Raw genomic sequence first — 16,545 nt, 5'->3', positions numbered from 1 at the left:
AAAGTCTACAAAATAATAATACTGTGGATGGAGTCAGTTTGGATGTTGATTCTTCCACAACATATCATGTTCATCTATATGTTTGATTATTCTGTTCATTGCTATAGTTTCAAACAGTTTACCTGGTACTGAAGTTAGGTTCTCCAGCCTGTAACTGCTAGAATCACCTTTGGGGCCTTTTTTTAAAAAAATCAGTGTTATGCTAGCTATCCTGAAGGCATCTGGTGTAGAGGCTGATTTAAGCAATAGTTATATACCACAAAAAGAACAGGAGTACTTGTGGCACCTTAGAGACTAACAAATTTATTTCAGCATAAGCTTTCATGAGCTACAGCTCACTTTTCGGATGCTTCGGAAGCCTTTTATGTAGGGATCTTAACTGGAGGAAGTATGGATTATTTCCCAGATGAAAACAACTGGAGATACTGGACCAGATTCTGGTCTTGCCCCTTTTGTACATTGATGTAATTCAGTTGACTAATGTTGTTACTCCAGCAGTGTGATATAAAAATCCGGTCCGCTATCTTGCAAAGATACTATAAAGTAAAAAGCAGTTGAATGGAAACAAATAAGCTAAATCTGTGAACTGAAAGGAAAGAACAGGTCTCCTTGGCCTCATTCAAGACTAAATTAGTCTAAATTCACAGTAAAAACTACATTCATTCTTCAGGTGGTTGCACATGTCCCTTCCACTCTTGGTGCTTATGTGACAAGAAACCTGGTTTGCTTCTCAGTGGTGGTGGCTCCATCCTTACAAGAGTTTGGTGCCCCAGCACCACTGCCATTGATTCAACCTCTGGTACTGTAATTCCCCACTTTTTGAACAGGTGGCTATTTTGATGGGCCAGTTGAGGTTGACATACCAGTCCCTGTATTTTGAGTACTGGGGAAGTGAGATATACTCTCCATTTTGCTTCTACTCTTCCTTACCACCCCCATTCCTTTCTATCTCTTTTCAGGAACCATTCTCATGAGAAACTCCTTGTCCAGGAAGCACAGTTGCTCCTTGCTTGGGAGCCATGGGGAGGGTCATTTGGTCTCAGAGGGAACAGATTTTATTCCCAATATTTCCTAATTCCAAAAGCAAAGGGAGGGGTGTCCCGGACCAATTTTAAATCAGCATCAACTCAAGAAACTCTTAAAACTCTGAAACCTGTTAAAAAGGATAAATTTGGATTGTCACCCTAACCAGTCCTGGGGACTGGTTGTCAGGAGTGAGGCTCTGAAGTTGTGCCTGCTCCAATACTCTGCACACAATACTGAAAGCTCTAATGAGCCAAAAAGGCTGCCTGACTGACTGCCCAGCTTAACTGACTGAAGAAGCCCACAGGCCAGTTTTTAAGTTCAGCAGCAGCAGCAGCTTGCTGACTGCTCACTGACTCTGTCTCCCTGTGCTTGTCTCTCACCAAACTCTGCTCCTGTTCTGTTCCTCCACATGTCCAGCCCAAATCCTGCCCTGCACCCTGCCTTGTTCCCATCCTGCCCTAGTTTTGCTCCTAGCTTAGAACCAGCCCTCCTCCAGCCGTCCTTGACTCCTGGTAATCTGGTTCCAACCCTTGGATCTGATACCTGACTCTGTCTTCACCCTTGGCTCTGGCATTCGTACTCTGACTTCGGTTCTGATCCTTGGCTCTGATTCCTGAATGCAGCTCTGTCTCTATACTTGGCACTGGCATTTGGACTCTGACCACAAGGCCTGACTCCCACTCTGACCTTTAGGCCTGACTGCCGCTCTGGCTACTAGGCATAACTGCCTATGACCTGATCTCCTGACCTTGGTACACTGCCCTCAATTTAAAAGATGCCTACTTCTATGTGGCAATCACTAAAGGTCACAGGAAGTACTTCCAATTTCTGTTAAATCAAAATCATTACCAATTCACTATACTACCTTCTGACCAGTTGCCTTCTTCATCTGAGCCTACAATCTCTTCACATAACTGCAAGGGTCCTCCACTAGAGAGCAGTCTTGCTTGAAAGAGGTTCAAGAGATCCTCCTATATAGTAGAAAGCCTTCTACAAAAGCCACTTACTTACCTTGCTAAATAGAGGCATAGCTCCATCTGGTCTCACCAAAATGGGATGTTACTAAGCAGTTTTTCAGTTCAACATATTCAGAACTACTTATAAAACCTGAAACATCAATATTAATCATACAAGAGAGAAAGCCTAGTCCAGAAACAAGTCTTTGTAAAGGGAGCTATGAAAAGGATTGAGGAAAAGTAAGGCATTTTAATAATGTAGTTATTGATGAGATTAAACTGCTTATTATGAATAGATAAGGTTTTTTTAGAGTCCCTGGGTTTCTTTCTCCCTCAGGGCTTAGCTTTGGAGACAGAGCTAAGATTTCACTTCTGCTTCTATCAGTGAAGATGTTTTTTCTGGTGGTCATTACCTTGGCCAGAAGGGTAGGGGAGCTGCAGGCGTTAATATTGGGGCCTGCATGTACAATCTGTTTTAAGGATAAGGTTTGCCAGTGCCCTCATCTGAAGTTCTTCCCAAAGGTGGTTTCCTCTTTCCACAGTTACCAGCCAATTTATTTGCCTGTTTTCTGCCCGCAACCACATACGAAAAAGGAGGAAGAATGTTTGCATACTTTAGATGTCAGAAAAGCCTTTCAATGTTACCTGGATTGAACCAGACACTTTCGTAAATTACCCTAGCTGTTCATAGCAGTGACTGACAGAGAGAGAGCTCAATCACTCTCCATTTAGAGAATTTCTTCATGGCTTGCATCCTGTATATGCATGTGCTGTAGTTTGGCTAATGTCGCTCTGCATGACACAGGCACAGCTCAGTTGACGAGGTCACAGCTGGCCTTGGTGGCCTTTTGAGCAAGATTCCAGAGATGATGCTAAAGGGCATTGAGTTGTTCTCCAACCTGTATTAAAATAGACTCCTCCTCTATGGCTTGTGAGCCACCAAGAGTGAAAGGCACATACATAATCACTTGAAGAAGAAAAAATAGTTACTAACCTGTTCTGTAACTGTTATTCTTCGAGACATATTGTTTATGTCCATTCCATGACCCACTCTCCTGCCCCTCTGGAATTTCATCCAGAAAGAACTGAGCAGGGCTAAGGGTGGCTTTGGCCGTTATACTGAATGTAGTGGTGTGCTGCGCCAGGGGGAGTTCAAGCCACCTGGAAGGTACTGCTGGGGGATAAAGGTTCCAGTGGCGATGCCCTGGCCTCAGAGACACTAAGACTGGAATGGACAAGTGTGACACATCTAAAAGAATAACAATTACAGAACAGGTTAGTAACTGTTCTTTAATAGCAAAAAATTTACTGTGCATGTGCAACATCTATTTTACTAAACAAAACAGTTTGTACTTTTTCCCAGACCAAAAACTTTATCCAAATTGTAGGCTAAATGCTCTAAAAACTTTCCATTAAAGAGAGTGAGAGAAGGAGAAAGAGAGACTGGAGTGCAAACCAACATCAGCTTCAACACTGAATTGTACTTTTATATCTTTAAAATGTCAAGATAGATCTGTTTCAAATATTGTTAAAAAAGACAAAAGAATCACACCTTGCCTGGCATAAAGTCTTGAAAACAAAAGGTTGGAAATTATGAAACGCCATTAACAACAGAAGTTTGTGTGTGTGTGTGTGTGTGTGTGTGTGTGTTAGTGAGAGACAGAGAGAGGAAAATGCAGCTATGGGTATGCTCACATTCTTATCGATGTCAAATGGGCACTTTGGGATTCTTTTCATCACAGTGACCTTAACAAAAAATGACAAAAGACGAAGAGATCTGGTAATAATCATTAAAATAGCTTTAGTCTCAAGAGAATCAAACAAAAAAGACTAAAATAGAAGATCAATAAAAATTACTCTTGCAAGTTTGCCAACTTTGGGTAGTAGTATTTTCATTTAAAAACCTGTTTCTTCATCTCTTTTTTGCCTGTGTAATGAGGCAGCCATTCTCAAAGATGTACAGACAAAGAAAGTGGTTTCCTTGGTTATGGGAACTTCAGTAAATGAAAGCTCTCAGAAAAGCCCCTCCTTTTCTGATTTCTCCCCTTTCATTTTGGCAGCCTATATATTAAATTGCAATACAGAGAATCAAAACCAAGGAGTTCATTCTGGCTTTTGTTATATTGTTGGTTTGGTTTGGTTTCTCTCCATTTATTTTGTGGAATTAAGAGGGGGATATAAACAAAATTTAAAAAAAAACAACACCTTCTGGAATAAACTAGGGAGTGTTTGCCTTTGTTAGGGCTGAGATGGATGTGAGGGAGTTTATTCAACTGCAGAAATGATTGTAGTTTTCAGCAAAGGCCACAAAGGTTCTTTTATCAGAATATGCAGGAACTATGTATGTTGGTGCTGACAGGACATTTTCTGTAGTATCCACATTTAAAAACAAGAAAACAGATACCATCCGTATGTAGTTTATCATCAGTACCTGCCTGACAGATGGTGTTTTCAGAATTTATGAATTTGGGGCTGATCCTAAAAGTCTCCACCTAGATTTCACTCAGCTCTTCATCAGACAAGATTTCTCCTGAAGGCAGAGTAAAGAATGGATAAAACTTGGTAAAACCTTCAGGACTTAGCCCCGGATGCTTTTGACTTATTTTTAGATGATCAGATAAAGGTGTCACATTAGTATGACATATTATGCTATATTGAGGGTTTTTTTAGACTGTATGATAGTTTGTTGCCTTTGGATTCTAGAATAGTAGAACTGTGTTCATAATTTTTCTAGCTGTGAACCTAGATCCTTTCACTTCTGAAGCCCTATAGCAGGAATCAGCAACCTTTGGCATGTGGCCTATCAGGGAAATCCACTGGCGGTCTGGGATGGTTTGTTTACCTGCAGCATCCGCAACTTCAGCTGATTGCAGCTCCCACTGGCCACAGTTTGCCATTCCAGGCCAATGAGGGCTGCAGGAAGTGACAGCCAGCACATCCCTTGTCCCACGCTGCTTCCCACAGCCCCTGTTGGCCTGGAATGGCAAATCGTGGCCAGTGGGAGCTGTGATTGTCCGAATCTGCGGACTCTGAAACCACATAGCAAATAAATAGAATCCAAAATGGAACATTTTAAAAATCCTCATGATTTTTAAGCAACATTGTGATTTTGTGGGGCCTGACTCATTATTTTTGAATACTTGGAGATGGCAATACTGCACTGGCTAATAAATTGTCTATACCTCTTGCCTGGCCTTATCTTTCCTTTTAGTGAGTTTTGTACTGCATTATACAGGTGATGCAGCCTCTGAGATGCATCTTTACTATCTGAATACTTGTTCTAATCAATTCCATATTCAGTTCCCTATCACCATACCATATGAGCACCTTCCAGTAGTGTTTTAAGCAACCTGGCTAATACCTGTCACATATAGTTTATTCCCACTGTCATCCTTGCCATAGAGGGACATGTATTTGCACCTTATAAGGTACAAATTCAGGATTGTTGCTGTCTTATGGCTGCATGGTCAAGGAGGGAGATACTAATGTGAGGTTCACCCAGTATAGTCATTAGTAAAGTAGAAAGTAACTATCTTCCTTTTTTTATGCCAGTAACAGGGCATTTGCTGACCAACTCATATTTTAGTACAGAACATTTAATTAAAGAGCAAAGATAACTAGAATTTGCTCACATTTATTGTACATGTGAATACATTTGTAATTCCTTCAACTATGTTTAGGGAAAGAGAGAATATTTCTAAAGCATACATGGTGTACTTAAGGGATGAAATTATAATGTATCTCAGTTTGATAATAAGTCCCTGTACTGTATTATAAGTGGCACTGACAGCAATGCCTCTGATTAAGGTCCCACATTGGTTTCCATTATAAGACTCCATTTTCAGTTACTTAGAACTTTGTAAAACTGTATTCATTCAGGCTGAAATTTCCATGTCAGGGATTTTATTTCTTTTTGGAAAGTTTTAGCAAAACCAGCCATTTCCAAGAAGAAAATGAGGTAAAACACATGGTTGTGCTCATGTTAATAAATTCTTATAGACATTGCATTAAGAAGTTCCAGCTCCCCCATAGTTTGGAATTAGAAATGGGGCAGGGAGATTACAGTGGTTTCAGCGATGTGCCTTTTCTATTCCCATGAAAATTCACCCAAATTTGGTCAAGCTATGAGCCTTTGAAAAATCACATTTCACACATGCTTAGTAGACACTTAATAAGTTTTGCAGCTAAATTATCTAAAGATTCTCTCTCAGCTATTTTTAATTATTGCGAACCAGATGTCTAAATATAAGAAAACTCAGTCTAAAAGAAAACAGTGAACCAATGAAAGAAAAGAAAAAAGAGAGAGAAAACTAGATAAGAGAAAAAAGACAGGTGGGATTTTGTATCTCCAGTATTTATCAACTAAAAGTAGAGATGGTGAAAATTTTCAGGTCAAATGTTTTTTCCACTGGCAAATGCTGTTTTGTCAACATCAAAAATTTCTCTAGGAACTTGTTGATTTAGACAAAATCCCATTTAGAAAATTAAAAAAAAAAATCCGTAAGACAAAAATGGAATGTTTCAATCTTATCCAAATAAAATGTTTCAATATTTGTGTCAAAATTAAATTATTTATAAATTTATTAACCTTTGGTTATATTATAAATTATAAAGTAATAACAAAAAAGTCAAAATCAGAAAAATGGTTTCGACTGATTTTTTTCAGAATTTGCATTCCATGGGAAATATTGTTTTTTTAGGGGGTGGTTGTTGTTGTTTGTTGTTGTTGTTCTTATACAATTTCAGTTGAACAGAAATTCAGAATTATGACTGGCTCTAATTAAAATGTTAGTTAAAATCCACCAATCTTTTCTTGTGGGTATTAAGTGTGCATATTGCCCAGTGAAGAATTTAGCCTTTTTTGTTGTTGTTGAAAGGGGTAGATGCCTCAGCTTGAAATTCTGGAATGCAAATTTCATAGTATAAATATCACATAAGCTCTTTGTTTGATTGATTTGCATTTCTAATTTTTAGGCATGATCTTTTTATGTATGAAAGAAGTATTTGGTTGTTCATTTTCATCAGCTTACAAATTTTTATTTGAATTAAATCAATTAAAGAAATTTAGACGTTAAACTTTGTTAAAATATTCATTTTAAATGTAAAGAAGTAGATTATTTTTCATTAGAGGGATATTTTAAATATTATCATATGTATTTTGAATCATCATAATTTTTGGTTTTATTACTGTTATTTGAAACTTGCAGCTGGTCACTGTGGTGTTCCAGATCTCATAGTCAATGGTCAAGTGATTGGAGAGAATTATGGGTACAGAGACACAGTTGTGTACCAGTGCAACCCTGGTTTTCGCTTGATTGGTTCTTCTGTACGAATATGCCAACAAGATCACAATTGGTCTGGTCAGCTTCCATCCTGTGTGCGTAAGTAAGCATGGAAAAATATATCTTATTTGTGCAACATGTGTACTGCTTACATTAGCTTATTGGACAAGTGCCCAAGTTCCATTTTCAAAGGTGATTTAGGGCCAGATTTTTAAAAGATAAGGCTCCTATAGAGCCTAGGCACCTAATTCCTATTTAAATTAATAGGAATTAGGCGCCTATCAGCTTTTGAAAATTCCACTTGATGTTCATCTGCATCTTGAGGCCCCTAAATACCCTTGAAAAACTGGCCCCTCAGAGACTGGCTCACTGAATATCAGTGCAGGACTAAGGAGCATAAGTGCCTATGTCACTTTTGAAAATGCTTTTGAAGATGTTACCTGAATGTTAAGTGTATTTACAATTGATCAATAGAAAGAGTTATTAGATCTTAAATTATACTGTTAGCACTGAAGACCAAAATGTTCACATCAAGAAATTTGTTTCATTTTCACTGAGACTTTATTACTTTTTTAATCAATGGTGTGTTATGAAAATTAGGGTCTTCGTGTGTAACTAGGCTAACATATCACATAAGTTTACCTCATATGAGAAAAAATAAGGTTTTTCTTTAAATAGATTATTTTTAGTTGTCCCTGCCTGCAGGTATATGGGATCTTGGGGAGCAATTACCACACAGCTGGGGTTCCAATTAATTTCTTTATTAAAGGAAAAAAAAAGGAAGTGGTGGGAATTTAATAATGAAATACGATGGGATGGGGTGTATAGGGTGTTTACAATAGACAATGATGGGGGGGCTCTTCTTATTGAACAGTGTAGGGAGTTCTAATAGTGGGCTACAGCAAGTGGGGTTCGGCACAATGGGATACAGTACAGTCAATAAGCAACTCTAGATACAGTGTGGAAATGCAAAGCATACCCAAAAGAAATGCAAAATAAAATGGTAGCTTCTATATGAGTTAATAGCTAGATACACAATGTAACACTGTGGCATCAATGTAAATACAAAGTATATCAGAAAAGTGGAGACAACCAATGGGGTGTTATAATTACAAGTAAAAGGTGAGTTACAGTACAACAATACAATATCAATATAAAGGCTGGGTCAAGAAACAGGAGGGAGGGTGAGTGATTAGTGGTATGCAGACGAGCGGCTGGAAGCAGCGAGATCTTCGGTAGGGGAGGGGCAGTGGAGAAGTGTAAAGAAGGGCTAGAGAGAGGTTTAAGCAACAAGCGGACACCAAAAACAAAGGTAAAAAAAAACAGCAAAGTGTTTGGGAAGTTTCACAGGGGGAGAAGCAGCAAGGGGTTTGGGAAGTTCGGAGGGAGTGCAGATGCGGGGGAAAAGCAGCAAAGGGTTATAACAGGGAGACACGAAGGAGCACACAGAGGGGGAGATTGGAGCAGGGGAAAAACAGACACGGGAAAGTTCAGGGAGAGATCGGGACAGCAGGAAGGCAAATTTAAGCAGCAAAAAAACTTATCTATCTTAACCAACGACTAGGCAAAACAACAAATATCACAATTCTAAGCAAAGCTATAACAAGCAACTATACGGAGCAACAAAACAGTAAACTATAACAAGGCAGTTGAAACTTACAAGCTCTACAATCTTAACAAACTATGACTTATTAAACTAAAAAACCCAAGACCTATGGTGCACCTTATGCTATGGGGAGGTTACAGAGGGCAGAGTGGTATGTGTCCAGGACCCAGCTCCCAAGGAAGGCAAGGGATGGTGGCTACAGTGGTGGATACAGCTGAAAGTAGAGAGCCCCAAGGCAAAGCCCACAGGAGCAGAGCTTAGCAGCGGCACAAACTTATTTTTAGCGGCAAAGAGCCCTGGAGTTTAAGAGAGGTTTTAAGACACAGACCAAGGTTTAGTTTGAGTCTGTGTGCTGGGGAAACAGAGCCAGCAGCTAAAATAATAAAATAAAAGTATAGAAAGTTTTACAGAGGGATTCTTACCAGTCCCCAAGGCAGCAGCAAAGGCAGAAGCAGCAGCAACATCAGAAGAGGCAAGGAGGGCTCGGTACAGTCTCAATAATCAGGAGATCTCTCAGGTAGAAATTCGTTCTTCATGGGGGGGGCGTTCAAAAAACGGGGGTACGCTCAAAAATAAAACGAGAGCGGAGAAAGGACCCCCCAGAACCCCTGGCTGATCAGACCAGGCAGCAATGCAGGAACCTTTCTGAGGTGTGTTTCAAAAATGTCTGGTTTTAAGGGCAAACTTGGGCAGTTTCCCGCCAGTAATCCTGATAGGCTCCCTCTGTCACAGGGGAGGGGTCACAGGGAAAAAACTGAAGGTAAGCCCAGAGACATGCCTGGACATAGTCCTGTGCAATAGGTGACTCAAGAGCACATGAGGCCTATGACTCATGCCCAGGATCTTAAAAACACATTAGGTCTTGCAGCTCTGGACATTGCCTACTCTACACCAAGCCCAGGCTCAATGAGGTGATAACAGGACTAACCCTTTGAACAGGGCAGTGGTCCCACTTAGCACGCAGCACAAGTGGCCATCCCTTTGAGAAGGGCAATGGCTCTTGTTAAACAACGTAAGGGGCCCTCCCTTTGAGAAGGGCAGTGGCCCTGGTAAACAACTTAACAGCCAGGGAAGGGCGGCCACAGGAGAACAGAAAACAAAATGGAGTCTGGGGACAGCTGTAAGAAACAAAATGGAATAGGGGATAGCTGTAACAGACATTAGTAAGCTTGGATTATGGTAAAAAAGAGAGGATGCAACAAAATGGTATCTGTTTATTTATTAAGAATGGTCCCTTCTGAGACTGCTTGTCCCTTTCATAAGTGTGTATATGAAAAGTAATCGTGGAAATGCCAAGTGTGGTTCATAAATAGGGTTAAATTGATATTACAATATTGAAATTATATTAATATTACTGACAATACCCTTTTTTCATATAGCTAGAACTTTATAATAGAAAGCCCTGGCCATAAAAACCTCAACTAATCACAGTGGAACCAGTTCTGTTATTATCCCATTACCCTAAATTGTTCATTTGTCATTTGATTTACATATGATAGAGGTTTCTGAAAGTAATACTTTATTACTATAGTTAATAGTAATAAGTTATAAATAAAGTACAGAAACACACACCTCATTGTTCTGTTCCTATTTGTACTCCTTCAGCCACTACTCTTTTTGTTGAAGATAGAAATAAGTATTGGACATTAGGGAACAAGTTTATTTGTCAATAATCTTTAAAGCAAGAATGAGACATAGTTCAACAGGAATGTCCAAATAACTGGGTTAATATCAGCAGCAAAACTGAAAAAAAATAATTGCTCCCTGGTCTTTGCTAACAGCAAAGAAGGTGAACATAGTTTCTTCACAACCAATTATGGAAGCTATTTTGTTGAACACAGAGGAATTGTGCAGTACAATACGTCAGAAAAGGGCAAGGAGGTTGACTAAAGGATTGTAGCAATGACAGACATACCATTAAACACTGCAATTGTCCATAACATTACAATAGATTTTTAGAAGTGTCAGTACTGTAAATTCATGGCTTAATAGAAGCAGACAAAAATATTGATTTCTCTTTTGTCTATCGGTTATATTGTTAATGACCTTCATAATTTTTTAATGTATTTCTGTAGTACTGCATGTTTAGATTTAATGATCATGACCATTTGAAATGCACTGTGCTGAATGCTTAGACACCATGCACAGATCATTTATGATTAGCCTTTTGCATCATACGTTCCTAACTGATTAAATGCAATTCAGAAAAAAAAATAAGGAGAATTTTGAGGTACAGTTTTCGTTGTAACCTTTTTATCATGTTTAGAAAATAAGGGCCTGATCCCCACAAAGTGCTCAGCACCTCCTGAAAGATACTGACCTTGTTCTGTTCCCATTAAGATTAAATGACTTGACAGCTTTAAATACCTCTTGAGAGGCACTCATATGCTCTGAGCTTTAGAATTCTGCCAAGTAATCATCACTATTACATGGAACTATGATAAGTGACAGCAGCATGCTCTTGACTTTTATTTTTTCCTGATGTTAGCTGTTAGCTGTGGTCATCCTGGTAGTCCGATTTATGGAAGAACAAGTGGAAATGGTTTCAACTTCAATGATGATGTGACTTTCTCTTGTAATACTGGATATGCTATGCAAGGGCCAACAAGAGCACAGTGTCAGGCTAATAGGCAATGGAGCCATCCACCACCAATATGTAAAGGTATGATTACAAATGTTTACAGATTTGGAGGTTACTCTGAATATGAAAAACAAATATGAAAAAAGAAATAAAGGGACAATGTCAAAGCAAAGCATATATGTTTAAAAATCATCATGGGAGTTACTAATAGAAAATTAGAGTATTTAAATAGAACGCATTTTCTACATCTAATTTTATTTTTCACCACCTAACAGTTAGTTTTCTGTTTGCATTTCACTGATTGAACTATGAGACTAAACTGGGCAGTTTCATTTTAGTTCCTAGTCTTTTTATTTTCAGGTTCTCATTCATTAGCAAAATTCAGGGGATGGAATTTAAAAGGTCTTCAATGAAATTAAAACTAATATAGAAATATGAAAACATTTCTATGAACATAAAAATCTTTTTAAAATAAAGTCTAAATTTGAGGTCTTATACTCACTGATAATGTCTTTTAAAAGCCTATTTTCATATGTTTTCACTGTATTATTGATTGTATAGAAGTTAATTCTTTAACTCAGATTTCATTGTAGCAAATTTTAGAAGTTTTTCCTTTGTACAAATGAAATGTCACTTCATACCAATATGCCCATACAAAACACCCAGGTTAGGCACCTAAATCCATATATAAGGCACCTAAATAAAAATAATCTGTTCATAAGACAGACTTCCGTTGACTTAACTGGAGACATGCTGGGCATGCAGCATATCTGAAAAGCATGGCTCTTTTAAATAGGGGACAAATATAGATGTAAGAGCCCAACTTTGAATGTATAGTTTGGCCTGTATAGATAACTTTCAGTTATCACTGTGCCTAGTAAGATTCTTGGAAGCACTAAAATGTTGCATTGAGAGTAAATGATTTACACCTTCAGTTTTGGATTTTGTTATTGATAGGGAATAAATGAAGCAGTATCTTAAAACAAAATAACTCTGATGCTGCACTGTATGCATGTGAATGAAATAGTCATTCTCCAAATCCAATATAAAGATATTATAAACCTTAACTCGGGGACTAGGAGATGTCCCAGTTTGTTATATACAGTTGAATAGCAATTGGTTTTATCAGACCATAAAAGCAAAACGACATCAGCTTCTGTCATGTCAATATACCCTTGAAATTTTAAGATTTATTTGTTTCTGTGTTATGTATTATTTGTATTTTTCATTTTCAATTAATATAAATATACTACTGTTCCCAATAAAATACAACCTAGTTTTCTTGGAGCAGCCCTTTTGCTACTGATCACAGCTTTTATAGTAGTGTCTTTTGAAATGAGTATATTGATACACAAGAACTGGAGGGTTACAGAAATATGTTTTGAAGATTTAAAAAATTGTCTCCCCTTAGAAAATATGTAGTTCTCAAGAAATCGTGATTGCATCCAAGTAGAAATGGCATCAAAGAGCTATCCTGCAGCTGAGTCAGCATCATGTGGGCTTCCCAAAATTTCCTATAAGCTTTGGGTTCTAGGCTGATGCAGAATGTTAAATTGTATAGTGTGTTTATATTCATCTTACTTAATACGTTTTCCTTCCAATTAGATTTATCACTCTGCCTTGAGCCCTAGTGAAAAACTATTTACAGAACTTTATTTTTAAATGTTTTATTTGTAGTTAAGACATTATTATTCTATTGTATTCACAACAGAAAACTCGCATTGTGTACTAACAGCAATAGGTATATTTGGTCTTCAGCCCAATAGCAATACATTATCTTGGTGTACTGGTATTTCCGCAATAATGTACTGTACTCCCTGTTATATGTTATTGCCTATAAGGGTCAGAGGCTCAATAAATGTATCGATCACATTGATTTATGAAAACTTTACACACATCCATGAAATCTTAAATTGTTCATAGGGTACAACAAAGTACAAGAGAACTAAGTGTGTGCATCAGATCATCAGTACTAGTCTTTTTAGGGTGCAGCAACTCTAGTTATGACTTTGATCAGGAGATTTTTAAGGTTTAAAAATAACATTAATCCACATACCTATTTAAAATTTGGTACTCTCTCAAATACCTGCAAACTTGCATATTGTCCATATGTCCAGTGCACACTACAACATTCTTAAAAGTGCTGTACCCCTTCTAAAAGGTCTCTATTTCAATTATAAGAAAATCACAGCGGTGCTCATACTGATTGTTACAATGATCAAAGCTTTTTGCAGTTTGCTGTAAATGATCAGTATTTATGAGTCATGTAGCACTAATACATTTTTTCATTATATTGAAAGTGAATACATCATAGTCTCTATGTTCATGTACAGTTACTATAAAACACTTGATGTCAAAACAGAAAATGCTCAGAGCCCAGAAACTCCCTATAGACTACAAATAACATTCTGTCCCCTCCACCTATCTGCTTAAATAAAAGGCCTGGGTGAATAGATAAGTTTTGCTTTGAAGGTTAATAAAGTCAGGCCAGAAGAAGAAATAGCTTCCATAAGTCTTATTCCATCCAATGAAAATGCTTGGTTTACAGTCATCGCATGTCATTACTGGAGGGCTGTTAGCAAGAACAACCCAGGAAATTCCACCTTTTCTGATGGTATGTAAAATAGCCCTAAAACAGCCAGGATGAAAAATGCGTAAGTGAATACCAGTGTCCTGTGTTGTTCCTAGAAATAGATTACTAGGATTTCAATCTACAGAGTATTCCAGAGCCACAGGTATAATACAATGATATATACAGTTAAGTAGGGTGGGCAGTACCATTCTGCATGTAGTATATAGATTACTTTCAGAGGTAACTTCATGTAGTCTGCATTGTAATGATCTGTCCTGGAGATGATGAGCATGGAGCGCCATGATGAGTTCTGAATCCAGAAAGAAAGGTCACAACCCCCTAACCAGGTGCAGATGAAAAAAAATTATTATTAGCTACCTCTTCAAAGTACTAATCTAGGAGAAGCTGAGGACCCCAAAGAACCAACCAAGTTGTTCACATCATTAACAAAAGCTCCCTTCAGTGAAAGGTGGAGATAGATAGATAGACAGCTATCTATAGATCTATCTTCCTGCCTAAGCTAGCCAATGGGAGATGCCACCAGAAGAGTGTGTGCTAAGCCCTGTCCCTCTTGTAGAGATAGGCACCTAAATCCAGGCGACAGGGAGATACCTAGCTCTGCTAATGATTCTCAGCTGTGAACCCTCTCCTGGCACTGTTTTAGCAAGAAGCTGAGGAGGAAATGGTGCTTTCCTTATCATGTTTATCCTAGTGATTAGAGTTTTTACTGGGATGTGAAAGACCCAGGTTCAACTGAAGAGGAGTCTCCCACCTTTCAGGAGAGTGTTCTAACCACTGATCTGTGGGGCAGTCCGATGTGAGGTTCCCTGAATCTTTCCTGTTGAAGCTGTTCCACTGTAGATAAATGATGAAATAGTGTTTGTGGCAAGAGGACTGGATCCCATGCCTTCCACCTCTCAAGTGGATGTCCTAACCACTGGACTACAGGGTCATTCTCACACTTTCTGCTCCTCTGTGGTCCATTGACTATTTAAGTATTTATCCATAGTGGAACAGCCATTGGGCGAGAGAGAAAATACGACTCTGCTTTAATCACTAGGTTACAAGGTGGGCACCACCTCCTTCTTCTCCTCCTCTGTCTGGATTTTGAAAGGGACCCAATCTGTTAAACAGCTTCTGAGCATGCCTACTTGATTACGCCCTGCGCATTACTTATTAGGCCAAATGCCCATCTTGTCCTGGATTGTGAATCACTCTAGGGTTTAAATGGGAGCATCTAAGCATCCAGATGCCTAGAGTGAAGAAGCATTGCACGTGACCAGAGATGGATGTGTAGGTGCCAAAGAAACTTTTATTCTGGAAACTTAGGCACCGAGTAAATTTAGGTGCCTTGCGTGGCTTGATGGAATATTTGCACGTCATAATGATCCCAATACTGGGACTTAGGTGCCGAATGGGTGACTAAATCCTTTTGTGCATCCAGAGCTCAGTAATAAAGCTATTAAAAATTTATTTATAAAACAACATATTATACATGTGTAATCTAAAAATAAGTTTCAAATGTATCACTTTTTTTAGTGGTCAACTGTTCTGATCCTGGAATCCCTGCAAATTCCATACGAGAAAGTAAAATAGAACATGGAAATTTCACCTATGGAACAGTGGTGTTTTATGACTGCAATCCTGGACATTTTTTATTTGGATCTTCTGTTTTAGTCTGTCAACCAAATGGTCACTGGGATAAGCCACTACCTGAATGTATTAGTAAGTAGATAATGCGTATTTTTCTGTAAGATAAAAAAAATGAGCCATATATTTTATTATGGTTTACACTGATTTTGCTGTAAACGGTATAACTGTCTCTTCTGTCTCTCTATGTAGGCACTCAGATGGTGCTGGTAGAAGTTAGACAAAGAGATCCTATATAAGTAGGTTTTTAAATGTGTGATAACCATATAAGGCCTCAAAGGCAGCAGAGGTATCCCATGTCTGTTATACATGGTGTATGAAAGTGTTATCTGTGGAGAGGCCACACAAAAAGACTCCACTTCTTTGGCATATCACAGAAGAATAATCCTTGGGAGTACTGTGCATCAGTACTAGTGGTGTTTGGGAGCAGAGGTGTATCCAGTGGGAGTGCCGCTACCTGGATGCACTGACTGCATGGAACTTTCATAGCAATGAATAGTGACACTGGACCTCTAAAGTTGTAATGGAAGCTGCATAGGAGCTGCAAGGTTTTCAAAAACAAGCCCTTGAGTTGTACAGGGAGTTTCTTTTCCTCAATCCTTTTTGTAGGTCTCTTTACAAAGACTTGTTTTTGGACTAGGCTTTCTCTCTAGTGTAGGAGATCAGGCTGAGAGAGAAAACAAGATAAAGAGTTGTTAATTCAGTCATTTTGGCAACATTTCTGGAAAAGTGTGAACAAATTCTGCATTTATTATTTATTCTTTAGGCAGGACTTTTCTCTTCCCATTTTCTCACAACAGTTCTCAGTTTTCAATTCTTCCAGTTTTTTTTAAAATGATCTTCATTCCAGGAGTCTTCCTTATCTTTTATAT

The 16,545-nt window shown here is 38.4% G+C and overlaps 1 protein-coding gene across 5 annotated transcripts in view; it reads left to right on the top strand.

Annotated features, from left to right (window-relative positions):
* CSMD3 (CUB and Sushi multiple domains 3) overlaps nt 1-16,545 on the top strand; it is a 1,232,975-nt gene that overhangs the window by 1,122,738 nt on the left and 93,692 nt on the right. For all 5 annotated transcript variants that reach the window (XM_030553724.1, XM_030553722.1, XM_030553725.1 and 2 more), the window contains 3 exons: nt 7,190-7,363; nt 11,359-11,532; nt 15,563-15,748. In XM_030553724.1, the coding sequence (XP_030409584.1) occupies nt 7,190-7,363; nt 11,359-11,532; nt 15,563-15,748 (534 nt within the window). The remainder of the gene's footprint in view (nt 1-7,189; nt 7,364-11,358; nt 11,533-15,562; nt 15,749-16,545) is intronic.

This window comes from Gopherus evgoodei, chromosome 2 (genome assembly GCF_007399415.2).
Source record: "Gopherus evgoodei ecotype Sinaloan lineage chromosome 2, rGopEvg1_v1.p, whole genome shotgun sequence".
NCBI classification, from domain to species: Eukaryota; Metazoa; Chordata; order Testudines; family Testudinidae; genus Gopherus; species Gopherus evgoodei.
The sequence above is the reverse complement of the archived record's forward strand: the minus strand, read 5'-3'. Positions and strand labels throughout refer to the sequence as shown.